The 22,227-nt window shown below is 35.7% G+C and overlaps 1 protein-coding gene across 1 annotated transcript; it reads left to right on the forward strand.

Moving 5' to 3' along the window:
• The first annotated feature begins 6,538 nt into the window (after positions 1 to 6,538).
• POLDIP2 (DNA polymerase delta interacting protein 2) lies at positions 6,539 to 21,223 on the forward strand. The gene is made up of 7 exons (XM_069835086.1): positions 6,539 to 6,925; positions 7,261 to 7,416; positions 10,913 to 11,012; positions 13,765 to 13,942; positions 16,254 to 16,417; positions 19,886 to 20,091; positions 20,906 to 21,223. The coding sequence occupies exons 1-7, from the start codon at positions 6,831 to 6,833 to the stop codon at positions 21,015 to 21,017; spliced, it is 1,011 nt and encodes a 336-aa protein (XP_069691187.1). The 5' UTR covers positions 6,539 to 6,830; the 3' UTR covers positions 21,018 to 21,223.
• Positions 21,224 to 22,227: the final 1,004 nt, after the last annotated feature.

Genomic DNA, 22,227 nt, shown 5'->3' on the forward strand with positions numbered 1-22,227 from the left:
ACAGATTTACTAAAATATTTATTTATAAAATGTAATTATATAAATAGGTTATTTAATGACTTTATATCGGTAAATTTGGTGATAGCGAAGATAATATTTGGCCACATGGATCTGAGGATTACTATGAGACTAACATTTGCCTTATAGTTGGATAAAGCTAATCACTCCAACCAAAATTCAAACCCATTCCCGAAGGCAGCCTCGGAGGATGAGTACAGATCATTAACCTCTGAGTTACTACAGTGGTTTAATACAAACTTACGTACTTATTATAATTATAATAGTATAAATTAGCAGCTCTCTGCGGAGACTAGCAGACAAGCTTCGTTTGAAGATTGAAACACAGAACGCAGTAGAATCAGACTGAAACACAGCACACAGTAGAATAATAAAGGATGACGATAATAATAATAATAATAATAATAATAATAATAATAATAATAATACAGGATATATATATATATATATATAATGCCAATGAATTCATTTTTCCCCTGCTGCACTAGTAGCGTATCCAATGAAAGTCATTTCTGAAATTCTTCAGTAAAATTATATATCTGTTGCTGAAGAGTGTTTTAAATACTAAAGAGTGTTCTTCACACGTCGCACGATATTATCGATATCCAAATATTGCAGATACAAATAAAGGTAGGTATGTCTGTCAAATCTGGGTAAACAACGTGCAAAATGTTACCACTGACGTAAACTAACTGTTACTTTTAATAGACTGTGGTGGGCTGCAAGAACGCATTTATTCCTTCGTTAACTCTTAACGGACCAATAAGTTCGAAAGACGCGTTGCAAGAAACATCTTTAGTGTTATTGGTCCGTTAAAGGATTCACTAACTTAGAGATCTGATTTCCCTCCTATAACAATATTTATTCATCCGTTAGACAGCCATTTTACGTACTTTTGTGTATTGGCGAATAGTTTATATATTTCGATTCATTATAATGTTACCTGTATGTCTGGTACGTTCAAAAATGCCAAGAGTTTCCATGATGACCTTTGCAGCTCAGCAACACGGACAACCAATTCTACTGCGGTATCTACAGGAGTCGAGTAAACAAGACTTTTTGAATATACCAGATAAGCAATGGTACGCAGATGCCACCCCTGTGTTGAAGTCAATAGCGAGCTATTTGAACGTCTGTAAGTTAAACATATGAACTCTCCTTTCGTGAAAATGGTACTTAGTATAAACGTAGAGCTATGACCCACTCTAGACATAAAGTGCAAATGTTCCTACCATTCAATAAAATATTTACAAGAAATAACATTAGCAAATTTTACAGATTAGTGTCGAGCATTTCAAACACTATGTTCGGTTCAAGTTTGTCGAGCGTGACAAGAACCGAAGTGTGCTTTGAAGAAGCGGATATGTCACAGTTCGCTTGGACTTGCGCCTTATATGATGTGTGCCCTTGAAATTCGGTAGCTTCTCCTCCCCTCCCCTCCCATCTCATCATGCTTTTCTAGCTGAGTAAAGATTTTAGAACAATTCTTGTGAAATTTTATTTAGGTGTAAAGACAGATAATTTTTATCACAAAAATATGATTAAACATTGACAGAAATATACGTACAATAGATACATCACATTACCCATATGTTTTAAAAATACATTATCGACAGAAAATAGGTATAATTACATTCTTAACATAATAGACCTATTCAAATTAATCACAGTTGTTCGGACACAATATTTGTGTGACAATACGGATGATGAAAGCCTTAGCGACGTACATTACAAGCGCTATGTTCGATTCAAATTGGTCGAGTAAGAGGGAATTGTTCGCTCTGCAAAAGAAGGCCTGTCGTGTTTGTTCCACCTTGTTATAAAAATATTCTCTGTCCTCCACTCCCACGCCTTCATGTTTTATCATAGATCTTGCTATTAATTTTTCATATTAAATACGACGTAAGACGAAGTTTGTAATGTCTTGGTTGTCTTTCTCATGTTCGAACATTACAGGACACTATTTTAAACCGCTTAAGGATTTGATCACATATATTGCGATTAGATTTTCATATGGAATAAGAAGACGAAGTTTGCAATGTCTTGGTTTCCTCTCTCATGTTTGAACATTGCACAATACTTGTTGGTGTTTTGAATATACGCGTTTTTTAAATATATTTTGTTTCATTTATTTATACGTATATTTTTGTGATTATTCATATTAATAGCAAGAAAAGTTACCTATACTCATTACTATGGGTAAGTTCGCAAGATATGTGCCTGATATTCTTATGCAGCTAAAGCATAAAGACGAAGAGAGAAGAGGAGCTAAGGAGAAAAGCATCGAAAATACGTAAGGAAAGGGATTGAACAAATGCAAAGGGAGTCGCTTCTACAGAGACTCGGCAAACATGAACCGAACATAAGGCCCCTTACCGGTTTTCAACGGACTCGGTTATTTTAGTTTACATGCTTCACTTCCACGTATTGTTGGGATGCCTATGGAGTAGGGCGAAGTTTGTAGCCTAGTATCTTGACATCCCCTCACATATTCGAACATTATACGACATTAGTACAGATAATACCGAAATAATTGAAATTATTTTACGAAATACAGAGATGAGTTGCCAGCACACGAACAAGTGTTGAATAAGTTAGAATTATAATTTTACATTAGTAAAACTAATATAACTTTCCATTCATAATGTATAAGATATATGAATAGGCCTAATAAAATAAAGCTAAACCTATAACTTATATCTCTCTATATGCTAAAAAATGTATTACTGTCATCATTAACGTAAATCCGTTATAAAAGTAAAATATGTCAGTAGGCTACGTACAGAAGGTACCTCCGACCATGATCAGGAAAGATTAGCCTAAGTGGGATAGTAGATTTAGCGAAGTCGAAGCAACAATAAGATTAGTACATTTAGGATCTGCTGGTGAAAAGAAAAACGTTCGGAAACACCATCGCTAGCCAGGTTATTAAGGAAGGCATTTGCCGAGAACGGAAGAGCATCTACTATATCATTAATTAATGATGGTCCTGTTATATTTCTGTTTTCCAGGAAACCACCTTTAACTAAATGTTACCATTAATAACTATTAATATATACCCGATACTACGTACAATCATTCTAGTTACTATTTCTTAACGAAACACTCTTTCCTTTTAATTAAAATTTCTTATATACATACGTTTATACCTTAGTAGGCGGCCGGGTAGCTCAGTTGGCAGAGCAGCTGGCTACGGACTGGAAGGTCCGGGGTTCGATCCCAGGTGGTGACAGGACTTTTTCTCGTTGCCAAACTTTCAGAACGGCCCCGAGGTTCACTCAGCCTCCTATAAAATTGAGTACCGGGTCTTTCCCGGGGGTAAAAGGTGGTCAGAGCGTGGTGCCGACCACACCACCTTATTCTAGTGCCGAGGTCATGGAAAGCATGGGGCTCTACCTCCATGCCCCCCAAGTGCCTTCATGGCATGTTACGGGGATACCTTTACCTTTTTTTATACCTTAGTTTTCCCTTCCCACTTCTTCTTTACTATACACAAAAATTTTCCGAGTTCCCCCAGTTTTCTTCCGTTTACTGTCCTATACAGTTTCATATATCCTCTGGTTGAGGTTCTGGCTGATATGTACATCTATTATCAGGCAGTACATCTCACTTGATATGTGTCAGAGGAAGACCTGCAGGCCAGACCTGCAGAGTGACTGCCTTCGTATCCCTTCTACCCCACCCATCTTTTCTATCAGTGCGGTCATGGCGTGCTAGTTACGCTCGGCTGCATCAACATTCATTCTCGCGGCGGCAGGTATACAATACGCTATCAAGAATTACAAATGTAAAGATAATAAAATCCTTAGGAACATACCTTTAGAAAGTAAGAGAAAAATGAATGAGGGAAATAAATAAGTTAAAAGACATGTAAAATAAATTTATAATGTATGTGTGCATATAATGTAAGAAGGTCTACCTATGAATATATTGTCCCATTACTAGTAAAGCCGATTAAGTCCACTTTTTGTGTAAAATAAGTTAAGTACAGTCCCCGACTTGTCTTTCCGTGCTCTGCATTCTACTAAAGTGAAATAAGTCTGAAATGTTGCATGCAGGCAACAAACCAATTTCAAGAATTTATTATGATTTTTCGTGCATTAATAAAGTTTCAATTTCTGTTTTTACAAAACTTGCATTACTGGTCTTAACTGATTTTAATAGTAATAGGACAATAAATAAATTGCACGTTGATAAGTGACCGGATGTCAATGCTGTCATTCAACATTGTAATGCACTCCAGCCAAATAAATAAATAAATAAATAAATAAATAAATAAATAAATAAATAAATAAATAAATAAATAAATAAGTAAATAAATAAATAAATAAATAAATAAATAAATAAATAAATAAATAAGTAAATAAGTAAGTAAATAAATAAATAAGTAAGTAAATATATATATATATATATATATATATATATATATACATACACACAATACGCTTACTGCAGTATAAAGAGAACTGGAACATGGCAAAATCTAAACCCGTGAAGAAATACTACTTCCAAAGGAAATGGGAATATGATTATTTTGTTGTTGAAGATGAAAGAATTGCTTGTTTACTGTGTCCCATCCAATTTATTTCTACTCGTCATTTAAATATTAAACTGCATTTCAACAAAGCCCGTATTAAGAATTACGGAATGCACAAACTTTCGGGTAAGTTCATTATTTATTTATATACTGTTATATTAAGGACGTCACTCATTGTGTTCATTTTGAATTGAAATGAGTAGTGACTTTCAAGGTTCATTACTTAAATGCTATAAATTTATGTTTTCGTAGGTGATGATAGGAGGAAAGTTTTCGAAAATCTAAAGCAGGGTAGGTGCAAAGAAATCTCAAAGAAACTACCGACAGGAAATCTAGCATAATTGTAAACCTTGAAACGAGATAACGCATTATAAATACAATGAATTTATTACAATCCTTTTTGAAAATTATATGCCGCCACTGATGAACCTTTGACGGCCAGAGAAAGTAAACAACTCTACGAAGAAGTCGATCATCCCTAATAGAAGTGGAGTGAGGCTGACGTATATTTCCCCTACTTACGAGTTCTGCAGGCCTGGTATAGGCCTACATCTGAAGTCTGACTAGTGCAATATGTAGCTAGTCGGCGATGTATGCAATGGAGGGGAGAAAGGAAATGACCACCCTATCCCATTATCTCCTGGCCTTGTTGCCTCATAAGTGGTGCCTTCTTGATATCACTTGTGAGGTGTTCAGACCTGTTTTCGAACAGTTGACTAAACAACAACAACAGTTGCCTATATGTGCTATTTCTACATTTAGTTTTAGTAATGGGCTAATGGCTCCTGATAAACATTTTTCGAGTTCTTTAATTTTCTGGGCAAGATAGTAGAATGTGTAACGCGTCTTCTTTCTGATTACATATAAAGAACATCTTTTCCTATGTCTCCTATTATATTTTTAACCTCCAAATAGATGGAAGGATAATATTAAAATGGATATGAGAGAGGTGGGATATGATGGTAGGAGCTGGATTAATCTTGCTCAGGATAGGGACCGATGACGGGCTTATGTGAGAGCAGCAATGAACCTTCCGATTCTTTAAAAGCCATTTGTAAGTAAGTAAGTAAGTATGCCTAAATGTAAATCTGTCGAAAGTTTTTATGTTCGTTTTATTCTTAGTGTGGTTCTTCGTAAGTTCTGTATATATAAAATTTGAATGTTTCGAAAATTACAGTATGTGTATAGTCAGAGCCTTCTTCAGCTCTGGTATAGTCCAATATGATTGTGAAACACATTTTCTTCCAGTGCTTCTTGTCTTCTCTGGTAGGTCTAAATTATTTCACCCGCTCTTGAGATTGTATACACATTGCACAATACTTCGCCAAATATGCAGGCCCGGACATGAAGACCCAGAACCCCTAGGCAGTTAACAGAGTCGGTCCCCCTTTTTGGTAATTTATCAAAAACAAACTTTACTTTTATCTAGAAAATAGACAAGCAGAAATGAAATAGACATGTACCAACTATACTTTTTTACACATAATTTTTATATTAATTATAATTACAAGATTACATTGCCACGCGACTAACTTTCTTCTCTGCAAAGTAACGGATGACCTCACTATAATCCAGAGATAGCATTATTATTATTATTATTATTATTATTATTATTATTATTATTATTATTATTATTAATTTTTTCTCCTGGCCGGGGGTCCACTCCGAGGCTGGGGGCTTAGGCAGCTGCATAGTTTATCTAGGTAAACAAAAGATCGCAGCTGCAGATATGACTTGATTTAAGATGTAGGTAGATACATAATAAAAGAGTGCAAACTAACTCTTTCCAGCATTCATTTTGAAATTAAGATTGTCATCCTCATAAGTGGTGCCTTCTTGGTATCGCTTTTGATTTCAGACCTGTCTTCGGATGGCTGAATAAACAACTCTGCCATTGATGTTTTTAAGTTCAACTCACCGCCGCCTTGATTTGAAATTGGTAAATTTCATTTTGAAAACTAATAGTCCTCATGGTCATGACCAACTTAGATTGTCAATCACAATATATACCGGTGCTGAATATCTAGTTGGCGATGTTTCTGTAAGCTATTTTTATTCTTGTCTTATAGTCGCCATAAGCCTCAAAATGGAGTAATCATCTTGTCTTAAACGTATAGCCTACTCTTTCTACATGTATTATTCATTCTCATTAATTGTATTATAGTTATAGCGGGACACTTTTGAAGAGTAATTGAGTTGGCTAACCTGCAACTAAATCGATCATGGCCGAGTGTGGTATCTTTATGATGTAGATTTGATTTTATTGCTGCTGGAAATGGAATTGGTGGTGGGTCTGACAAAGTGCCTGAAGAATCGTGTTTTAGGTGTATCATTTCGGATACTTACTATTCAGAGTGCTCATTATACAAGGTAAGTCAAGTACTACTACAGTTTGGGGAGAAGGAACGTAAGTAGTTGACAGTTGTGGATACGTGACTGAGGGGACATTATAACCTTGAAATGCTGAGAAAACTTTGACCGCTGCAGCATAGTTGAAGTGTTTTTAAAATATGTAGCTAATCAACATTTTATAGCTATGCAGAGTGATAAGTGGAGGTTCATATTTGGTTAGAAAATATATTTTTTTTCTGTATTTTATAAAAATAAATAACTGTAGTAGTAATAGTAGTAGTAGTAGACTTTGCAGAATTGAAATGCAGTATTAATTGATTTAATTAAAAATACAAACCCAAATTTGCTTTCAGATTAGCTGAAGTTGGTAGATTGGAAACACCGAAGGTTCAAGGCAAATACGATACAGGACAGTTATTTCTACACAGAGTATTTGGTTATAGAGGTGTGATCTTATTTCCTTGGCTTGCTAGAGTCTATGATAGAGATATTCCAAACAAAAGAGAAAGGTATGTATTGATTATCATCATTATAATATAATATTGTAGTGTGAACTTATTTTAAGTCACTAAAGAGCGCGGTACCATACAGGGGCAGTGACAAAATGACACTAAAAAAATACGTAGACACCAAATACATATACCTAATACATGATATAATAATTAAATATTCCGAATGATATTGTAGAAAGATTACTCATTTTCGAGAAAAAAAGACAAAATGCAATATAAATTTCTTTGCACCAAGAAATTTAAATGAACATGCTTTTTCTTACATCCTCTCCTTCCATTCCCTTTTTCCTATTTCTCCACTCTTTCTCTCTTTTTCATATCCTACCTCTCTTCTTCTATTACATAATCTAATTTCTACATTGTATTCTACGAGGTGTGATTGAATAGTTTTAAGACTGGACTTGTAATTTCAAAAACGGCAGTACTCACAGGCTATTGTGATGGATCTTCTTGACTGAACATACCCACTACAACAGTGTTTCCACTTTTGGAAGCATTCCTGGAAATCTGGGGCGTATTTTGCGGGCTACCGGCGGTAGCCCAAGGAAATTACAAAAGAAAAAGTTTATAATATAACATAATGTAATAATTTTCTATTATTAGTTTTACCATAGTAATTAAAATTAAAGTAATTGTTAGATATATTTTGTGTAATAATAGGGTCAGCGGTAGCCCAAACCCTTTAACCAGTATACGCCTCTGCTTAAAATTTTCTTTCATAAGGATGTAAAGAACCCTCTCCATATTTGCCTCGATGTCTTCAATTGAGTCAAATCAGTTGTCTTTCAACGAAAATTTCAATTTAGGAAAGAGGTAGAATTCGACAAGGGCTATATCAGGGGAACCACAGGAATTTGGCCAAAAATTCCCTGATTGAGAATGCACAATGAGACGATGTGTTGTCATGGTGGAGGACCCAATTCTTGTTTCGCCATAGTGTAGGCCTTTTCTTCCGCACATTTTCGCGCACTCAAGGACACTTTTATAGTATTCCTGATTCACTGTCTGCCCCTTAGGGACATATTCGTGATGCACGATACCCATAGAATAAAAAAAAACCAGCAACATTATCTCCACATTCAATCGACTTTGTCGTGCTTTTTGCAATCACAGTGAACCTGGACGCTTCCACTGCGATGATTGTCTTTGTTTCTGGGTCATATCCATAAACCCATGATTCGTCGTCTGTAATTACCCATTTAAACACATCTGGATAATTTTCGACCCGATTAATTATTTCTTGGGGCACTTGAAGTCAATATTATTTCTGCTCGTCTGACAATTTCGGAATGAATTACGCGGACACTTGACACATGTTCAAATCTTCAATTAAATTCAGATCATCAGCTATTTCTCTAATTTTAAGTTGACGGTCAGAGTACATTAAATCGCGAACTTTCGCAATGTTTTCGTTAGTGGAAGGCCGGCCGGACTGGGGGTCATCTTCGACTGATTCGCGACCATCTTTGAATCTGTTGCACGAGATAAAAACATTTGACCAGCTCAGACATTTATCCGTGAAAACTGTTTTTAAGAGTTCATGATTCTCCGAAGCTGATTTTCCGGTTTTTAAACAAAATTTGACAGAAACACGTTGTTCCGTTTTTGGTTTTTTCATCCATTTGCGAAATCGATAAATCCGCCGAGAACCGAAAACACGTCTTCACTCATCAGACTGCCACTCTCTACTGAACAAAGATATCTCGGTGATCTTTTCAGAACGTTTCACGACAAAACAAGCTTTCTCTTTCACACCCACTGGCAAACCTACTCCTTTCTATTGAGCAGTGACGGCTCCTGTCTTAAAACTTATCAATCACATCTCGTACAAATCTATTCTATTATTAACATGCAATTTTATTTACTTTGCCGATGTCGAGACTCGAACTACTAACCTTCTCTTCTGTACTACATAGTCTTAACTCCTAGACTACGACAAGCGTTACGAAAACTTGCTTTGAAATTAATACAAAGGTAAAACTTTGACGAAAATTCAAATGCTATGTCACATATTACGTCACATCTTACGAACAAAAACGCTCAACTTCATGACACAACACCAACTTTCACTAATATATACCCTTCTAATACTCCTAATCCCATCACCATCCTAATCTGTCACTGATATACACCCTTCACCAAGCCATAACCTTTCACTAATTCCATTCTGGTAATTAACCTAGCATTGTAAGTCTATGTTTTGTGAGACTGCATTCTTTGACGTAGTGAGCTGGTCATTTACGTCTTGTCGTCTTCATTACGAACATAGAATAATCAATACATTACCAAAAAATGCCAATGCAACACCAAAACAGAAAAGTACGCAAACTGTTATCACGCAATAGGATATAAAATACTGTAATCTGCTCGTTACAATATACATGTACAATATCACATAAACACAGTAAATAGGCTATAATATTCCCAACACGAAAATGGTGTGGCACTTAGATCATCGTATTTCATAACTTCAGTACCATAACATAACCGAGGTACAATATTACAATATAGCATCACAAAGCCATCCTCTCCCTTTAAAAACTCTGATAAGTAAATATTGTTGTTGTTGTTTTCTAATGCCAGGCGTTTGACAATAAAGTCATTTGACCTCTTGCACTCCAATATTTTTCAAAGATATTATCATGACCAGCCACTGAAGCACAGATTTTGAGGTATTCCGAATCTATTTCTTAGTTTGAGTTGCACAATGGGCAGTTAGGGGACTGATATATTCCAATTCTATGCAGCTGTTTAGCCAAACAGTCATGGCCTGTTGCCAATCTAATTGCAGCTACAGACGATTTTCGTGGTAAATCGGGAATTAACTGTGGATTTTGATGCAGAGAGTTCCATTTTTTCCCTTGGGATTGTGTTATCAAATTTTGGTTGTTGAAGTCTAAGTATGTAGATTTAATAAATCTCTTCACAGAGTAATACGTAGATTTAGTAACAGGTCTGTAAGTAGCAGTGCTGCCCTTCTTTGCTAAAGCATCTGCATTCTCGTTTCCCAGGATTCCACATTGGAATACAAGTAAATATTAAATGAATACAAAATACAAAAATTCCGATTTGCCATTGCTCCTTTATGGTACCTTCTCCCCAGTAAATGCTGCTTGTTCTGTAAATCACATAATGTAAAGAATGGAATTCATTTTACAGAATAAGTGTTGAAGGGCCAGGTGATATTTATTTATACATAGAAACAAACCTATCTTAATCCTATTACCATAGTAATTTGGAGGCAGCCTATTTGGTTTCAGTTTCATCTCCGTAATGAAAAGCTATGTCAGAACTTTAACTTTCTAAAAAGTTTATCATTGTCAATTCAAATGAAGCAGCTGAAGAATGACGTAACTTAGAAATAGTGTGATTAAACGACTGTGTACTTTTTATTTTTGAGAGAGTGACATAATGTAGGACATAGGTTGAATTTGTGTATTCTATAGATTACGTAATCAGTGTATTAAGATTAAAGTTCCTGATGTGTTTTCAGCCAAGAAGATGCCAATTTCAATCATGTGGGAAAGGAAGTGAAGGGAAGGACTCACACTTTCTACCAGGTCTTGATCGACTCCCGGGATTGCCCTTACATTGTAGGTACTGGTGCACATATGTTCATACTGGGGTTAATAGACTTGTTACAGAAGTTCTTATTTCTAATTTACTGGGTGAACAATCCTGCACACACCTGCGTCCACTGCTTGTGAGTCTTGGACAAGTCAAGCTGATAACCGTGGTGAACAGGTGTCAGGAAGTCTGCAGTAAATCTACTACAGTTTGTCTCATAAGTTATACTAATAAACATTTAAACAATCTACCTACAAATTTTTCTATCCTTTAGTCACAGGACGATGCCACCTGTGATGAAAGGCATGTCTTCACTGCTTCTTTCACATCATCATCGTCATCGAAATGTTTGTCATCAAGGAATTTCTTCAGATGAAGAAACAGGTGAAAAGTCACCTGGTGTCTTGTCAAGCTGTAGGGAGGATGGTCAAATTGTTCCCAACGAAATGATGCGATGAGATCTTGGGTTGGCTGTTGGCTGTGTGTGGCCTGGCGTTGTCATGAATCAAGAGGATTCCACGCCTTTTGTTCTGTATCACACAATGAAGATTTTGTAGTGTCGCACAGTACACACCTTTGTTGATTGTTGCATTCCTGGGCAAGAATTTAACTAGCTAAACACCTTGTCGTCCCAGAAAACTGTGCACATTATGTTGTGGGTGGACATTGTTTGTTTGAATTTTTCTTCACTGGGGATGTCTCTGATTGAGATTCTGGCTGAGGTGTACATTTATTATCAGGCAGTACATCTCATGTGTCAGAGAAAGAACGATTGTTTTCTATACATCTGAAGTCTGATTAGTGTAATATGTTACTGGTCAGCGATGCATGCAATGGAGGGAGAAAGGAACTGGCCATCCTACCCCATTATATCCTGGCTTAGTTGCCTTATGAGTCATGCCTTATTGCTGACACTTATGAGGTTCAAATCTGTCTTCGAACAGTTGACCAAATAACAACTGGGGATGTTGGATCTATTACAATGGATGAAGGAAGTCATTGCGCATGCTCAAATTTGCAACCGCAACACTGATACGCAAATATTGTGAAACAGTACTTACTTTTTTTCAAAATACGACTCGGATAATTTTTTACTTAATGTCCTTACTTATTTATGGCTTTTAGAGAACCTGGAGGTTCATTGCTGCCCTCACATAAGCCCACCATCTGTCCCTATCCTAAACAAAATTAATCCAGTCTCTACCATCATAGCCCACCTCCATCAAATCCATTTTAATATTATCCTCTCGGCCTCCCCAAAGGTCTTTTTCTCTCCGACCTCCCAACTAACACACTATATGAATTTCTGGATTCGCTCATGTGTGCTACATGCCCTTCCCATCTCAAACGTCTAGATTTAATGTTCCTAATTATGTCAGGTGAAGAATGCAATTGGTGCAGTTCTGCATTGTGTAACTTTGTCCATTCTCCTGTAACTTCTCTCCTCTTAGCCCCAAATATTTTCCTGAGCTTCTCAACGAAATAATAACAGGCATTTCCCATATTCATTCTGAGTTTAATTTCCTGCCAAGTGTCATTTATATTTGTTACTGTTGCTCCAAGATATTTGAATTTTTCCACCTCTTTAAAGGATAAATTTCCGATTTTTATATTTCCAATTCGTACAATGTTTTGGTCACGAGACATAATCATATACTTTGTCTTTACGAGATTTACTTCCAGACCTATCTCTTTACTTGCTTCAAGTAAAATTCCCATGTTTTCCTTAATCAGTTGTGGATTTTCTCCTAACATATTCACATCATCCGCATAAACAAGCAGCTGATATAACCCATTCAATTCCAAACCCCTCTGTTATTCTGGACTTTCCTAATGGCATATTCTAGAGCAAAGTTAAATATTTCAAAATAATATCATTTTCAAGAGGCTTTGAATGTCTCAAAATTTCTGTGTAGAAAGTTTTATTGCCATTACAGTCAAGAGAACGAAGTAGCACATTTCATTGACCCGGTCCAGTTCTGAAAAGTAGTTCTTGGTAACGGTTCCTGAAGATAGATTTGCCCTTTCTCTGCTCTAAAGCTCTGTGACATGGTGCAAATAGCCACAAATCTCGCACCATGTTAAATACCATGAAAAAATCTGAAATCATAGTATTATGCTGTGATATCAGACTTAAAATATATTTTGGGGTACAAACAATAATTTGGAAGTCTATCTCCCTCAATTTCCCGCCCTCCCCGCCAAAAAAATATTTTTAAATATTTTAAATCATTGTGTTTATTTGTTGATATTATTTATCACTGTTCGTACAAAATTTCAAAATTTGATATCAGTGAAATATTATAATAAGAGAGATAAACCAGATGTAATTTTTCGCAGTGTTTTAAATATGAGCCAAGAATGAGTCAACTTCTATAAATTGATGATATAGGCTAATTAAATTTGTTTGATGAATGGGTGCTGAAGTTCTGTTTTAGGGACTGTTGCAGGAGCTCAATAATAGATTGTATTTTGCGATAAAATTACACCTTACATCTTTGTTTACAGCTTTAATAACTATAGGGATTAAAAGTAATAGGTTTATATAAAATCAAGAAGATTAATCTAATCTGTTTCGCTGGTCCCTCTGTTCCAGGTATATAAAATATTCGTATGTTCTTATACATGCAGTTAAATATCATGAATAAATTTCTTGTTGTCAGACATAACCCATTTTACGATACTATTTGATATAGACTAACCTTGTACTAATAATCACATTAAAATTCTCTTTGTGATGCTGGAACAAAACCTATTGTTAACTATATTGCATTGCAGCGGGCACAGACAGAAGCTGTGACATTCCTTGGCAACCAGGATAGCAGTCGCAGTCTGTATGCAATACCTGGCCTTGACTATGTCGCACATGAGGACATATTACCATACACCACAACAGAGAAGCAACCTTTGCAGCATGAGCTGTTCGACAAGTTCCTTATGTACTACCCTGACAAAGGTAGGCCAGAAGTACGAATGTTATGAATATTCCTCTGCAGTCAATGGGAAACATGCATGAAATTTATTTCTCATTGGAAGCAGATTTTTTTTTTGAGAAGTGGGATACATTATCATAATATGTATTTCAGAACTTAAGGCAGTATATCTCTCTTGATAAAAACAGAAAATGTGTGTGTGTGTTTATACACGCACGCGCACGCGAGGGTTGGTGCATAAGTCATGGCAACTATTTTGGTATCACAAAATATCATATGTCGCACGGAAGCCGTGCAGTCATAGTGTTCGTCCACAACACAAGATGGCTCTGTGCTTGTCTGTAATAGAACAGAGACTAATGTTAAATTGGTTGTCAGCGTAACACAGCGCAGGATGGATGTAACCGTGTTGAACAATGCTCGTATATCAAAATAACTGTTCTCCGTGGGAGGAGTGCCAGAGAATGCCACAGAGAGTTGGTAGAAGCTGTCGGGAATAATGCCCTTCCTTACCGGACATTTGTGAGGTGGATAGCAGCGTTTCAGCAAGGATATGAAGCAACCAGCGATTGGCAACGGCCAGAATGACCAGTGAGTGTATGGACCGATGTGACACATAAAGCAGAATGTGTAAGATGGCTACTGCAGTGCTGGGGATGGAAAGAATTGTAGCACCGAACCTTTCTCCATGTGATTTTGACCTCATACGGAAGGTAAAGGAACCATTCATTACATGGTAGACGGTTTGAGACATGAATGGACACTGCCAATGCTGTGGAAGAACAGATTACCAGTTCACACATGGTGAAGCAGATGGTATTTGGCACCTCCCACATCGTTGGCAGCGTCTTGTGAGCGTCACAGGAGACTACTTTAAGGGCCTTTAGAACGGGTATGTGTGCTGTAATGATTCTGGCACAGGAACCCTTCTTTATAAAATATACATGAGCTTTTCTACATATTTGATCATCCAGCATTACATGCGTGTGACATCTGGCAACAGTGTACAGCACTAGAAGACAATGGTCATTTCTCTTTCCTGGAATAGATCAAGAAGGCAGTGCTGTCACCCCCTCACAGCCAAATGGGATTGAAGTATGAATTTAATTAATGATGCAAACAATTTTCTGTTACTTTCAAATGGTTTCTTTCAATAATAATTTTAAAAACGTTATTTTATTATTTTTTAAGTTTCTTTATGTACAAAATACGTGCGAAATTGCTTGTTTTTTTTTACGAAATATTCACCGAAATTAAACCATTTTAATCTCCGAAATGAGAGTAAAATAATCACCATAAAATCACACCTCTATCAATAAGTGCCTACTTGATTCCTTTAGGTACTGTCAGATAAAGACTGAAAGATTTAATCTTCCTAATGTTGTAAACAACGCTTTCTCAATCGTAATGTACACCATACCTACCCAGATATAGTTTATGTCATTTTTGGCTTATAGTGTATGTAAATCCGGACCTAAGTCATGACCCACAAAAATGCTGCTCCTCTATTTTTGCATAGGTCGAAACATGTAAACCAGGTACGATAGAATTTAACACAAGAAAGTCATATAATACATATTCCGAAGTGATACAGTGCTAAAAGTTGTGTAATCAAGATGTATGTACGATTAATAAGTTCATCTTTAAACAGATGTGTAACACAAACTACCTCCCACTGACTGTAGGAAAAGAACACGTGATATACTTCTCATCATATATTACTGTCATTTCTTTACTCCATGGTCTACCAGCACTGAAAACAGCGTGCTGAAGTGGTAGTGGTTAAATAGAAAGCCAATTTTTTACGCAAGTTATAATATATAATGGCATACTGCATCTATTTTTGCAGCACTAAGCACACCATGGTTATGTCTCTCACATAACTGCCCTAAGATATTCATTGCTGCTTGCAGGTACCGACCAAAGATGCACTCATGCTAACTCTTGCCTTAGTCGCAAATAAGATCCTTGAAAGAAGGGTGAAGGAATAAAGAATCTAATTAAATCAAGAAATTAAATATAAAGTGTGCATGTGTCCCTTTTTCTCTTTATTTTACTCTACCCTCTCGCTCTTTTTCTCCCCTTCTCTCTTTCTGTATGTATTGCATAAATAATCATGCAATTGTGAAAGTAGTGTCTCTAGTTGCTAATTTCATCATCAGTCTTCTTCAAAACGTCATGTAATTGTATATAAAAAATACCACTTAAAGTAGGGGAAATATTGTTATACAGTATTTACACGATCCTAATGTTAGGCAACTGCTTTATTCACCAGATGGTAGGGTCATCTCTATTCGTTTGTATAAGAGTTTACATTTTTAACAATGTTTTCAGATCCTCCATTTGGGGCACAGGAAACTCTACGTGCCTGGCAAAAGAAGAATCACCCATGGCTTGAACTATCAGATGTCCATAAGGAGACAACAGAGAATGTTCGTGTTACCGTGATTCCCTTTTACATGGGATGTCGAGAATCACAAGCCACATCCGTCTTCTGGGTTAGTGCATCTCTGTATTACTGAGATACTATAGAAGTTAATATAGTTCATCAGTTTAAAACTGCTTTATGATTCATAGCTTATACTGGGTAAATTTCGTAGGATCATTGTGTTGTAATATTTCTAGACATTAAGTTAAGATGCAATCACTGGAGCCACAGAGTTCCCCATGTGACATCAAGCGTATTTATAAGGCACCGAATAGAATTAGTTATACCAGCTCAGTTTGTGAGAAAGTTAATAGAACAAAAAATTGGTATAAAGTGAAATTAATCATGTGTATGAATTACTTTTATCACTACACTTACACGAACACTTACACATACACTCACCCTAGTACACAACATAGCTCTTCACAGATACACATCATGTACAGTGTGACCCGCCAAAGTGGTGTACAACTAGAAAATGGGTCACAGTTCTGCCATCTATCCACAGTATGCAGAACCCGAATCACGCAAGTGAAGTGGGTGGGCATTGGATACACACACACACTTTTAAGTAATGACTCCTTCCTTTATATGGGATCCACATATTAAATTACACTAGACCTTATCTATAGAAAAGATCTGTTTATTTATGGTCGTAATATTGCTCTACTTCATTGGCCTCATACAGTAGTTCTGTCATTGGTTGCAGTGACTATTAGTCATTCCAACTCTGTGACTTGTGGCGAGATTTATACGTACTTTCCTGATGTTGTATACAAAAATAAACGTGTTCTTACTGACAAGAGTGTGTAACATTCCTGCAAATGAACAGAAATAATGAACTTACAAATAATATAACGTTAAGTGGACATACCTGAATAAGAATGATAAGTGCTTATTTGTTGTTACTTCATGAAGTTAATGTCTCGATAAAGTCATTAAACAATTTTTAAGTTACCACTGCCACAAGTAGTGTTTACCACTATGCAATATTATTAAATAGCATATTTACCTGAATGATAAGTTGTATTTTCTTAACTACATTAAGACTGACGAAATATGCCTGCTGCTTAAAATCATGTACGAATATTCCAAGCCATTATGCAGACCAATATAAACAAAAATTAACCTTAAAATTCAGGGCCAACTTATATTCGGATAAATATGGCATACAGTTTATGTACAATACACCATACTAACTTGCACTCATACTGACTTTCCAAGTAGGAACTACTATATGGGCTTTTCTTGAAAGTGGTTTTGTTTTAAATGCAATTTTTTAAAACTAAAAAGCTTGTGTCGACTTTCTGCAATACTTCTTGAAGTACAGTCTTCTTAGAAACTTGCGTAGTAGGAGACTGCATAATTTTTTTCATTCGTCTTTTATAGTTGTTACACTGCATTTTATGATTCCTGGACAAATTAATTTGGAATATATTTGAAAAGACGTGAAGTGGTTTACATAAGTGATACAGGGTTAAGGTACATATATTTTTGGTACTTCCACGAAGTCTGGAGTGGAATATATATAACCATCTTGGTCAACATTCTTCATTAGTGTCAATGCTGTGATATTTAACTTATTTGAGACAAACATAACAATAACAATTTTCGCATTTTATGTTCTATTGCTGGGAATAACATCGAAGTAGCTGATTTTAACAGCAGTTTCTAACACTTGCATATTTCAAACTCAAGAGTCCCATGTTTTTACAGAATAGGACAAAAAAGTGAACATTAGTTTAAACACCATTTGATGAAACTTCGTTTTCAACTTTTCAGTCTACTAAATACATTTATTTACTCATAAAAACTACTTACGGTACTATTGTACATATGCTTAGACACATACTTAAAAATTGTCCAACAATTTTAGCTTCATTTGGATTTAAATTGTTATGATCTGGAGACACATACACTTTCATAAACCGTATTTTTACTGAAAAAATATTTTGCAAGACACTGCCCCTTGATTTCATCCTGGAATTTGCAAATTACTTTTCATTCCTACCTTTTCCCGTTCCTATATTTTCGTTACAGCCCAAATAATGTTGCCACAAGTTCTGGTTGATTACAAGCGAAGGTGTAACACTATTTATTGCACAAACCCATTCATCAGTTCTGAACAAATGAAGTAAGGATTTTTTTTTTACATTTTTCTCGTCAAAATCAGAGATCAGAAAATAAACCAGCTCAACATATGACCAAAGAGATGTCCAAGATATAGAGGATTCAAACCTTGGAAATGTGTAGCATTTTAATTAGTTCTGAAGGACAATGTCCAAGATATAATGTTCAGGATATAGAGATATTCAACTTTAAGGAGTTTTACTATATCTCTCAGATGTAGTGGAAGTGGTGAGGAGGAACGGGAATTGATCATGAACACAAAGGCTGGAGGTTTTATATTGAGGAAGGGGAGATTAAAATTATCTCTGTTGGTTTACAATAAGATATGTTGATAATAAGATTAATTACCACTAGTTCATTGCATCGAATTGTAAGGGGACTAGAAAACAGGAGAAAGCGGGGGAAAGGGATCAGGATGGAGAGCAAGTGATTAAAACAAAATGTAAGTAAACAGTTGTGAGCACGTGGCTTGAAGGTTGTGTGCTGATCACCTGACATTCAGTGTAATCATGTCTAGTTCGATGTCAGGAAAGGAATAGGTAATGCTGTGAAACAGGCCGTTTCTTTTGTAAGGATTGCTTGCTTGGATGTTGGTTCACTAGTGTGCACAAAACATTTCGAAAAGGTGGGAAGAATTTGTGGTTGAACAAAGCAAGAGATGCATTCTGAACAGACAGCTAAGAGTGCATGTAGTTAATTTTTAATCAAATATTAGCATTTGCCTGGAAATACATAGCTTGCAACAATTTGTCTCTCAATCTTTTGGTACATGGAAATTCATGAAAAGGCTCTTCTTTATCTTTTCCTTTCTTCCTTTCGCACTAAAGAACATAACAGTACACCATTGTATAACTGTTACAAACACAAAAGAAGAAAACGTCAACCACGCACTACACAGATTGAACAGTTGAAAACGGATTGAAAACTAATGCTAACCAGACACTGAAGAAAATATAAGACTGGACACTATTTTAGGATTAATGACCTGGTCTTCTGTATAGTTGTTGATCTAGGTTACACCCTTCATGTATCTTGTAACAGTTAAACTTAATTGCCAAGCTTTGGCTATGCAGAATTTCTGGTTGCTGTAATTATGTGTTTTTCGTGATTGGTGAACTCATTCACTAGAGTGTGCAGACTAAAACAAAAATAGAACGAGTTTTTTCATGAATGTGAAAATTTAGTGAGTGCAAGCAGCTGAAATACAGAGAATTCATGCTCTAAAAGGTAATACAGTACTGTATATCCAGAATGAATTACGTAGCTTAATCTTTTCTCTCATCTATTCTGGTTACAAGATGTCAAGTTACACGAATATAAATCTCTGTTGATTTGAAAGTAGTTAAGCCATGTGACTGTTGTTTTCAATTAGATAACTCTGATATGCTTAATTGATATGTTCTTATAGTGGCGCTACTGTATACGACTGGAGAATCTCGGAGACCTGACAGTACAACTGAGAGAAAGGCACTGGAGAATATTCAGTTTGTCAGGGACGCTGGAGACTGTGCGAGGACGTGGAGTGGTGGGGCAGGAGCCTGTCTTGTCAAGCAGTTTGCCTGCCTTCCAATACAGCAGTCATGTCAGTTTACAAGCTCCAAGTGGACATATGTGGTGAGCATGTTTAACAAGAGTGATTTCCAGTAACGTATTCTTAAATAAATAGTTAAGAATCTGTGTTTCATCCTGCAAAACCTGAGTTCAAATACTGGATCTTTTTTTGTGCCAAGCTTCGTGATACTATGCCCTATTTATCATTATTATTATTATTATTATTATTATTATTATTATTATTATTATTATCAATTATTTAGGCCCAGTGTCCTGTTCCAGTCTCATTCTTCATTTAGAATTCTTCTAAGTGGACGGCATTGGCTCTGTTTCTCTGTTGGTTGATGTTTTTAAATTAAATTTGGTAGTCTATCCCTCTTCATTCTTCCCACATGTAAACTCCAGTTCTTCTTATATTGTTGTATTTTGTCAAGTTACAGGTTCGACCTCAAGCTCTGATAATAAATTATTATTATTATTATTATTATTATTATTATTATTATTATTATTATCATTATTATTACTGCTGTGTATTGTCTTCTGAAGTGGGTGCCCTTGAATTCCTGAAAGAAAGAATTATGTGAAAATTCTCTAGTGATATCTTGGCATCGTAGTTGCTCTGAACAATTGCGTTCCAGTAGGTCTTTTTCATTATTGATTAATCACACAAATATTATAGTGATTGGAGGTTCATAGCAAAAATCATTTTATTAATACATAGAAATTTGCATTAAAAATTATGTTTAAACTGAAATTATTGCTTATTGTTTTAGGAATTGGAAGTAGAAACAAAAAAATTTAAGACGAAGAAGTCCTGGGTTTGTATTATTGCTCTTACATTGCATAATATAATTACTGTCTTCATGATGTTGAACAGGGGAACTTTTCGTATGGAACGTGAGGATGGTTACACATTTGACTGTCGGATCCCACCGTTCTCACTGGAGAGCAAAAGTGAGGATCCTGGATCCACAACAGGAGTTATATGAGTCAGCACAGAAAGTAGTGCCAACGGAAAAATAAAAACTGTAATATGTACATATTTATAATTATTTTATATTAGGTTTAAATTGAGCTAGGAAATTTGAAAATAAATTTCAGTGAATTTTCTGTCAAATGTATAATTTATTTTCCTTTATAGAATTCGTAAGCATGTAGAATAATTCAGTCGAAATAAAATTCATCATTCATTTAGTGTTCTGCCGAAGGGCAGGTCTTTCACTGCAAACCCAGCTTTCTCCAATCTCTCCTATTTTCTGCCTTCCTTTTCATTTCCTCATATGATCCATATATCTTAATGTTGTAAAATATTGTAAAAATTGTAATAATTGTAGTCTTGTACAATTTTGACTTGTTCCACATCTTAAAGCTTCATTGCTAATGTAAGATCTATGGAATATAGTAAATGAAATGAAAAATAATGTCAAGAAATGTAATGAGTTCAGAACTATCAGCCTAATATCGCACTCGGCGAAAATTCTCTTGCAAATACTGAATCGACGTTTATATTCTAAGATCTAAGATGAGAGAACAGTTGGAAGAAGAGTAGTTTGGCTTCAGGAAGGGAAAAGGTACGAGAGATGCAATTGGACTGCTACGAACATTTGGTGAAAGATATCTTGAAAAGAATAAAGAAATGTATGGAGTACTTGTGGACCTAGAAAAGGTTTTTGACAGAGTGGATTGGAATAAACTGATGGGGATCCTGAAGAAAATTGGTGTGGATTGGAAAGAGAGAAGACTGTTCAATAATCTTTATATGAAAACGAGTCAAAGTCAGAATAGGAGAAGAAATGTCAGAAGGAAGTGAAATTGGGAGAGGAGTACGCCAAAGATGTCGTTTATCACCTACCCTGTTCAACATCTACTTGGAGGATTCAGTAAAGAACTGTTTTCAGAACATGGGAGAAGTGATAGTAGAAGGAAGAATAATAAAGTGTGTAAGATTTGCTGATGATATGGCATTGTTAGCAGAAGAGGAAATGAAACTAAAGGATATGCTACCAGTGCTAAATAACGGCTGTGAGCAGTATAGAACGAAGATAAATGCAAATAAGACGAAGAGCATGGTCATAGGAAGTTTAAGAACAATGAAGGATAGACAAAGTGTGTTCTATTCATAAAAAATCTGACTGATTATATTATTCATCTTGCGCTAACAACACACCAAACTCTAACTTTTCTATCTCAAAGAGGGAT

Source organism: Periplaneta americana, chromosome 9 (assembly GCF_040183065.1).
Source record: "Periplaneta americana isolate PAMFEO1 chromosome 9, P.americana_PAMFEO1_priV1, whole genome shotgun sequence".
Lineage (NCBI taxonomy): Eukaryota > Metazoa > Arthropoda > Insecta > Blattodea > Blattidae > Periplaneta > Periplaneta americana.

Excerpts from the sequence above, each read along its gene's own strand:
- POLDIP2 (XM_069835086.1), top strand. The coding sequence starts at position 6,831 with ATGGAATTGGTGGTGGGTCTGACAAAGTGCCTGAAGAATCGTGTTTTA. Across the intron at positions 13,943-16,253 it reads TATGTACTACCCTGACAAAG|ATCCTCCATTTGGGGCACAG; the intron begins GTAGGCCAGAAG and ends CAATGTTTTCAG. Across the intron at positions 20,092-20,905 it reads GCTCCAAGTGGACATATGTG|GGGAACTTTTCGTATGGAAC; the intron begins GTGAGCATGTTT and ends GATGTTGAACAG.